Below are 8305 nucleotides of genomic sequence, written 5' to 3' on the forward strand. Positions count from 1 at the left end.
GATCTCTGGTGAGGTTGTGTCAGCTGAAAATAACAATAATGTACAGAATTTACATATTTTTGAAGCTCACATGGTCTCGTGGGTTAACCTCACACAGTATGGTTTAAGACTTACTTGTTGGTACCCCCGTTGTTGATGTTCGTGGACATGCTGTAAAGTCTGAACAGATAAAAAGAGACAGACGTCAACATATTATCAAAAGTTAAAGTTATCCTGAGTATGTTATGAGTTATTTTTTGTACAGTGGTAGAGTAACATCTAGATTTACATCTATGCACTATTGTCCTCACATTCCACAACTGTAGCATGTTTTTGAATTGTATTTTAAAATATTTCAGATATATTTCCAAACTCACAAAGATCTTTAAAAGATTGCAAAAATAGCAAAAAAAGGAGGTTATATATATATATATATATATATATATATATATATATATATATATCATTCTGTTTCTTTCTTCTTTTTTTTAATCAGGTACACTTTTTTTCTATTTGAGTACAAATTGTCCTCTGGAGGGCGATCTCAAATCCAAGCCAAAAGCAAATAACTGTCATACATGTTTCAAAACAGCAGATGGCAGTGCTTTTACTGTTTTTGTGTGGCGGTAAACCAGCTGAAAACAATAACATGAATGCTTAGAAACTGCTTCAAAGACACTCAACTTTGTCAAAAATTGTCACATTTATAATCAATGTATAATCATCGGTTTTTCATTTATAAGTTTGAAACCAAACCAATATGTTTACAAGGAATGTTCCTTCTCATTCCCTTCCTTTTAAAGAAGGAAATGAGAATGGATCAATATCCAATCATTTGTTTTTGAGAAGGAACTAACTTGAAGTTAGAAGTGTTCAATTCAGATTTAAAGCCACCAACTATTTCAGTGACATTCAATTAATTTCCATTTTTGTTATAATGCATCAGTTTGGCAGTTTTTCAGATCCCAATGTTGAACGTTCTGAAGGGGTTCTTGTTCAGAGGATTGGACAACGGGAGACAGCGTCACAGATAAAGAAAACATAGACTCTGCAGTCTATGTACAGGGGACATATGTTCCAGGCTTCTAAAAAGTGTTGAGTTTGAAAGGCCTCTTCAAAGTTGCATTGTCAACTGGGACAAGATTTGTGGCAGAGCTGTCAAGAATCCTGCTACTCACCACTCGTAGGGAAGCTTACAGTAGGGCGTTGTAAATAATGCTCTGATGGATTGTCAGTGCTTGGATGAAGGAGGAACAGTGTGGCTTTCTTCCTGGCCAGATCTATACCTCACCCTCGAATCACTTAGATGTTAGTCAATGGGTTTGTTGGGTTACAGGTTTTGAGCGAATCATAAAAAACCCCCAACAGGGTTTATGAGGACATGGGTGTCCTCATAACAGTTAAGTCATTGAATTGTTTTGATGGGGATGCTCCTACGTGGTAGGGGGCTTAATTTTCAGGACTATCACGTCTTACAAAATAAAAAGAGCTGTCTGTGTCTGGATTCTTGGGACAAAGCCAACCATATTTCCAGTCCAGTGTTATACCATCTAATGGAGGACTTCAAATTCTCCAAATTGTTTTGAGGTGTTTTTTTTTTTGGATGGAGAAAAGGTGGTTAATGAAGTGATCTATCATGTTCATGAAAGAGCTCAACGGAAAAGCAAACTCTTGATTTACCAGTTTATGTTTCAAGCTTAACCTACGGTAATCAGGTATGGATTATGACAGAAAGAACAACCTGGTTAAAAGCAGGAAAACAAGTTTCCTGCACAGCACAACTGAACTTTGAGATAAGCCAATGAGCTCCGTCATGAGGTGGGAGACTTAGAAATTAAGTCACTGCTTCCCCATCAGCAATGGGGAATTGAAAGGATACAGGTATATGAACACGGTACCACCTTGGTGAATTCCTGAGAATTCGCCAAGGTGGCAGTTTCAAAGTACTGCAGTCTTTAAAAGCATAGCGCAACTGAACTTTGAGATAAGCCCAAGTTCTGTCCTGCAACATCTAAATGCATCGATGCTTCAACAGACCTGAAACAAAGAAAAGCTTTCATGATCACACCTTTGCAAAACTTGCTGATATGGTTATTTATCCTTTTGATTCACCTGTGTGGGAGCGAAAAAGCATCCAAAGGCTGAGGATAGGAACACTAGAACTGGAGTTACAGACAACTGCTTTAGAGGGTTTCAGGCATATTTGGCTGGAAGAGAACCCTGGGGTAGACCCAAAACTTGTTGGAGGCCTCGTCTAGTAATTCTCAAAAATATGCATCATTGTATCACTGGGAAAAAGGAGGAATAAGTTTTTCTAATGGACCGGTTAATCATCATGATCCAATCTAGTTTAAGCAGAAAACAGTAGATGGATAAATGTATGGTAGAGTAGAAAAACTTAATAGCACAAGTGCACATATGAATGTTCATGTGGATTGAAGAATGTCTTAAAAAATGATGTGAAATCTAACAATTGGTTGTGTTTAGTTAAGAAGTGTATTGTGTTAATGTAGTGCAAAAGGCTTAAGGAGAAGCGATTTGAACAGGTGTGACTAGCAAACTTGTTATTCAGGAATAGGGGCATGAGTAGGCAGGGTGATGGTATGTCACACACCTCATTACCGGCAAACAGTGCTGTCATTATTGCTAATTCTTCAGTGTGTTGTATCATTCTAAAAGAAGAATTCCTACATTCTTGAACAGAAGCCAGGGCAACTGAAGAGAAGCTCCTGTGGCTTCAGTTCAAGCTCTTATGATCAGGGTGTGTTTGTAGATCGGCACAGTAACAATGCCCCATACTTATGAAGAGCAAGACCACAGAGAGTTAGCGTGAAGCAAACTCATCTCAAAATACTTTTAAAAAATAATTAAAGATTTATGAGGAAAAAAATTAAAAAAAGGTAAAGATATGCTAAGGGACTGATATACAGAAAATGTTAATCAGATTAAGTAAATATAAACCCTGAAAGCTGGTGGAATAAACGGTGATGACGAAAGACTTGTGGGCCTGTCATATGACAAATATGTTACACACTGGTCACATGCCCAGCGATTTAAAATATCACATTAATGGATATCATTACACAGGTAATGGCAAAATCTCACTGTGTTGGGAATGGAGATATTAACTTGACAAAAACGATAGAAAGAAATATGTGTATAAATATACACACAAACTGAAGACTGAAACAAAAAAACATTAGAGAAGGACTCACTGTATTGATCCTCAGCCTGGCAGTACTGTCCATCAACAGGAATGCCACTGATGCATCCACATGTGTCACCAGTGATGTTGTCACATGATCCATATGTTACACACTGGTCACATGGCCAACGATACTGATCCTCACATCTGCACTGGTAATCACCACTGATTGGAGAACAAACTGCAGGAAACAAACATTTAATGAATCAAGATTCCAACAGGGGACTTTAAAGGATTTCCCATGATGCTCCTCTGTTACCTGTAGAAAGGTCAAGTTGTGTGACATTCACTGTTGGACTCTGGGTTCGAAAATTGCTGGCATTGCTCAGGAGGTGTCTAAGGAAGTCCACTGTTGTGATGTCCGTTAGATTCAGCTCCAGATCTATCACATATTCAGTTTGAACCAGCAGCTCTGGAAGGCAGTGGAAACAGGAGTTATGTTTGTTTTTTTTATGCTCGTTAATAGACCTCAAAAGAACAAACTTGATGCATTACACATTCACTCTGATTTAGCCAAAGGTATCTAGAATTTAAAAAAAGTAACACATTTGGAAAAGTCATTAAGTTCTAATGAAAGGAAGTTAACACATTTTTACCAATAATGTCTGCATGCCATTGGCTGGGAAGCATCACATGATCTCATGAGAAACCTGTTTATCTACAAGTATGTGAACTCTCTGACACATTGGCATTCATGGATTTTTCAAATGCATTCAGTGTAAAAGAAAAAAAAGTCTTCTCAGTATTTGGCCTGGTTTCAACAAACTCGTGGCACTTTGGAAACAATATCTTGTCTTCTGAAAAATAAAATATATAATTTTTTACCTAAATATATATCATGATCTGTGTTTTTATTTCATTTCAGGTCTTGCCATGTCGAGTAATTATGACCATCTTCCCATATCAGTCTATCCCTTTGTATTTATTTTATTAGTTTATTACTGTATTTTGCTCTGTGTGCATTTCTATTGAGTTTCCTTAGATTAGTGTAAGGGAAACCTCCCTTGATCTAATGTAACACCTGTTACAACACTGGAAACACTCCCAGAAGGCCTACGCACTGAAAAGTGCTGGTACTGGTGCATGCTGGCCAACTTAAACAATGAGAAAATGCGTCCAAGATTTTCTGATAAAAACCTTCCTCACATCTTCATTTTTGCTGGTATTGGCCTACGTGAGGCCAGCTTCAGTAAAACGTTTTATTGTTCTTTATTTTTTTCATTTCTGCTTTCTACTGGCAGCCATTCAGATACAGACATTCCTTAAATTCTCTGCAACATTGCTGAAACTAGTTTGTTTAGGAGATATGATTTATGCAAAGACAAAGACATTTTAGATAGACCTAAAAATTTGAGATGAAATTTTTAAATGCATTCTTCAGTTAATTTAAATGAACACATATTGACAATCCCACACTTTTCCTGTCCATGATGTGTTTTTGTTTTTGTTTGTGGCTGTGCTGCATTTCGATCTTACCTGGAGTGTGTGTTGTAGCAGGACATGATGTAAAGTCTGTAAAGAAAATAATTCAAATGCACATTATGAATGAACCTCATGAAGCAGAGAAATAAAAATGAGCGAGCTTTTCTTTTTAGCAGATCAACACAGTAAAAACAAATAAAGGGATTTGAAGGTTGTATTGAACAACTCACTGTATTGATCCTCAGCCTGGCAGTACTGTCCATCAACAGGAATGCCACTGATGCATCCACATGTGTCACCAGTGATGTTGTCACATGATCCATATGTTACACACTGGTCACATGGCCAACGATACTGATCCTCACATCTGCACTGGTAATCACCACTGATTGGAGAACAAACTGCAGGAAACAAACATTTAATGAATCAAGATTCCAACAGGGGACTTTCCAGGGTTTCCCATGATGCTTCTCTGTTACCTGTAGAGAGGTCAAGTTGTGTGACATTCACTGTTGGACTCTGGGTTCGAAAATTGCTGGCACTGCTCAGGAGGTGTCTAAGGAAGTCCACTGTTGTGATGTCCGTTAGATTCAGCTCCAGATCTATCACATAATCAGTTTGAACCAGCAGCTCTGGAAGGCAGTGGAAACAGGAGTTATGTAAGATTTGGGTTTTGTTTGTCTGAGTAGCATTAAAATTAGGAAACTAAAATAAGACGGAGCTGAACCTCAAATTTCTCGGATTATATTGTTTACAGAATTTATTTTACGTTTGTTCTGTATAAGTTTGCACATTAGCACAAGAATTGCAGTAAAGATATCGATCAGTGTCTGGAAGTCTTTTACATCACTAAATACAGTAAAGTGTAACTTATGCAAATTTCAAATGGCTGTGCATTGTAAAGGGCCATGTTATGACTAAGACCTGCCTTTGTTTGCATTGCGACAGTAAAATGTTACGTTCACTTATAGAACAACACAATTTGGCATAATTGCGAACTGGCAGCATACTTATTCTTGATTATTGAGTCTTTCACTAAAACAGTCCAAAAGGTGCAGCATGCATGGTGATGCTATTAGTCTGAAGTCTGATGATGATTGTATGTACATCTAGGCACAATTTTTTAGCCACTTTTGAAAGAGAATTCCAACAAAAGCTGAGATAAGTCACACTCACTTTTAATCGATATAACAACATATTTATGTTATCACACAATAACTCTGACTGTTTACTTGAAATAATGAGATGATTATCTTCTCTTGAATGCACATGATCGGTTTCTCAGTGTTCTTAAAGCCTTGCTAAGAAGGGACTCAAGCTGAAATTGTCAGATCATGGCACACCTGACACTGATAAACAAACATGCCATGACTTACATGTATAAATCCTATCCCGCTGCTGTCGTATGCATTTGTAGGATGGAATCAAGCTTAACACACACGCACACACACAAACCAATCATCTTGCAAAAACAAAGTTTGTTTTCTTGAGATAAGCTCATTATCTTGAGAAAACCTTTCGGAAAAATATTACGCAGAGAACATAAAGCTCTCGGCTTCCGTACATAAGTCAGTCTGTCTGGATAAACATGACAAACAACAAATAGTATCACCACAGTTTCTCAATCATTTTCCTAGTGGGATTCTCACATTTGATTCTTTTCAAATCTTTCTCTTCATTTCCTTTTTTATTGAAATGTTATTTGCAACTTCAAGAGTACTGCACTCTTCTGACAGATGAGTAATTTTGACTTTTAAGAGTCAGTTGCTGGTGAATAATGACAACTAACTGCTCACAGGGCTATTAATTGTGCACTCATGCAGGATAAATTATAAAATGCATTATAATACACAATACGTATGCCACTGCATTTCTTTAGCTGTGATTACCTGAGATCAGCTGACAGGAAGAGCCATCAGCTGGGATCGCTGAGATGCATTTGCAGATGCCGCTGGATATGGAATCACAAGCTCCATATGCGATGCAGGTGCTGTACGGCCAAGCAAACTGCTCTTCACACTCACACTGGAAACCAGTTACAGTGGAGACACAAACTGTGTGAGGAGAGATGAGAAGAAGATGACTATGTAATGTTGTTACTGCTGCTGTTTGTGTTACAGCCGTCACTCACCTGTTGTAACAGTGATATCCTGGATCTCTGTGGTGTTATCAAGCTGGAGAGGATAACTGGTGGTGTTCAGGGTTGACAGCAGCTGCTCATAGGTTTCCACGTTCGATGCATTTAATAAAATGTTTGCTGAGTAAATCTCGGAGTCTGAAAGCACTGCGAAGATTAACATTTGAAAGGATTCATGTCAATGTTGGATTTTTTTTTTTTTGAGTATGAGCAACTAATTCATGTTCAGCCTTCTCTCATCGCACTAACCACTTCTTTCCTGCCGTATGTGAGGAAGAATGTGTTCTCCTTCCTGCACCTAGGGCAGATGAAAAGTATAAAAACCGTTATTTATTTAAAAATAGAAACGCTCAAATCCCATGTTTTCTGTTCAGTGAAATAAATAAATAAAGTGGTCTTACCAGATAATCCAGGGCAGGAAAGTGCAACTGAAAGTTACGGTTCCTTGTTTCCAAAATAAGCACAGTCACTACAAGGGCAAAGACGGTCAAGGTTTTCAGACTTAAGGCCATTCCTTCCAAGGAAATGAGAGAAGGACAATGGGGGGGAAGAAGGACATCCATTTAGGTTTTGTGAATACACTTTCCAAACGCTAGTATTGTCATTGATTAACATAGGAGTAATTATTCTGACAAAATAAATAGAAATAAGCTCACTCCTAAGGGTACACATACTTTTGGAAGTGGACAGCTCTGATCTATGATGGCCACTGTATAAGATGTTTTAGTGCTTTTCCTACCCTAACCCTATCTGATTTAAATTAGTCATTTATTAATAGGTTCCTAGGCAGATCCAGGATATGCGACAGGGAGATTTGAAAAATGCAATACATTGGCTCTTAAAATTAATTCAACCAGCTACCCACCGCTGAAAAGATGCTTAAATTTAAGTTATGTTTGGAAATTTTAGGATCAATTCTGACCCATATTCAGGATTAAAAACATTAAAACAGCAAGTGACCACCACATCACTGTTTAAAATGTCCTTTTAGATTTTGTTTCTTCTATATCTATGAAATACATCAGGTTGGAATAGTAAGTCTTATGAGAACTGACAATCCAAATGGTTGCTGGTACATTTTCAGACAACTTCACAGTGTTTTATTATTATACACACCTTCAGTGACTTAGACTCTTCAAAATGACTTCAGCTGAAGTAGACCAAGATGCCACGCAGTGTTTCCAGTAAATTCAGTGTTGCTGAACAGCATGTTGGGTCTGAGAATATTATCCTTCTACTGTCAGAATGAAACCTGAGAGGAAGTGGGTAAAAAATACATACATTTATGTTATGTTTAAAGAGTAGCTCTGACCAATTAATGTGTAACCAGTTTTTCACCCTTCTCTGGGTTTCTGTCTGCTCTGAAAAAAGGTAGTTTTGCTAGCAGCTACAGTCTCGAGTATGAAAGGTGTTAAAGAAGTTATACTATCAGAGTCAGAGCAAGAATAAAATGTGGAAGAAAAAATATAGAAATTATTTTTTAATATGTCTGCTATTCATAAAAGCTACTACTTTATAAAGAAATTAAAAACAAAGTTTCTCCAGTTATCTTTTAACTTTCA

At 37.4% G+C, this 8305-nt stretch overlaps 1 protein-coding gene across 1 annotated transcript in view; it reads right to left on the bottom strand.

The window, feature by feature from the left end:
* LOC106942081 (adhesion G protein-coupled receptor F5-like) overlaps positions 1 to 7685 on the bottom strand; it is a 24681-nt gene extending 16996 nt beyond the window's left edge. The window contains exons 1-11 of the mRNA XM_015025257.1: positions 7145 to 7685; positions 6993 to 7041; positions 6738 to 6890; positions 6496 to 6660; positions 5086 to 5238; positions 4837 to 5007; positions 4661 to 4696; positions 3444 to 3596; positions 3195 to 3365; positions 115 to 159; positions 2 to 23 (exon numbers count right to left, since the gene is read on the bottom strand). Coding sequence (XP_014880743.1) covers positions 2 to 23; positions 115 to 159; positions 3195 to 3365; positions 3444 to 3596; positions 4661 to 4696; positions 4837 to 5007; positions 5086 to 5238; positions 6496 to 6660; positions 6738 to 6890; positions 6993 to 7041; positions 7145 to 7306 — 1280 coding nt within the window. The 5' untranslated portion in view covers positions 7307 to 7685. The remainder of the gene's footprint in view (position 1; positions 24 to 114; positions 160 to 3194; positions 3366 to 3443; positions 3597 to 4660; positions 4697 to 4836; positions 5008 to 5085; positions 5239 to 6495; positions 6661 to 6737; positions 6891 to 6992; positions 7042 to 7144) is intronic.
* Between the last annotated feature and the right edge of the window lie 620 nt (positions 7686 to 8305).

Source organism: Poecilia latipinna, unplaced genomic scaffold (assembly GCF_001443285.1).
Source record: "Poecilia latipinna isolate Pla-1442-1.1 unplaced genomic scaffold, P_latipinna-1.0 Scaffold4029, whole genome shotgun sequence".
NCBI classification, from domain to species: Eukaryota; Metazoa; Chordata; class Actinopteri; order Cyprinodontiformes; family Poeciliidae; genus Poecilia; species Poecilia latipinna.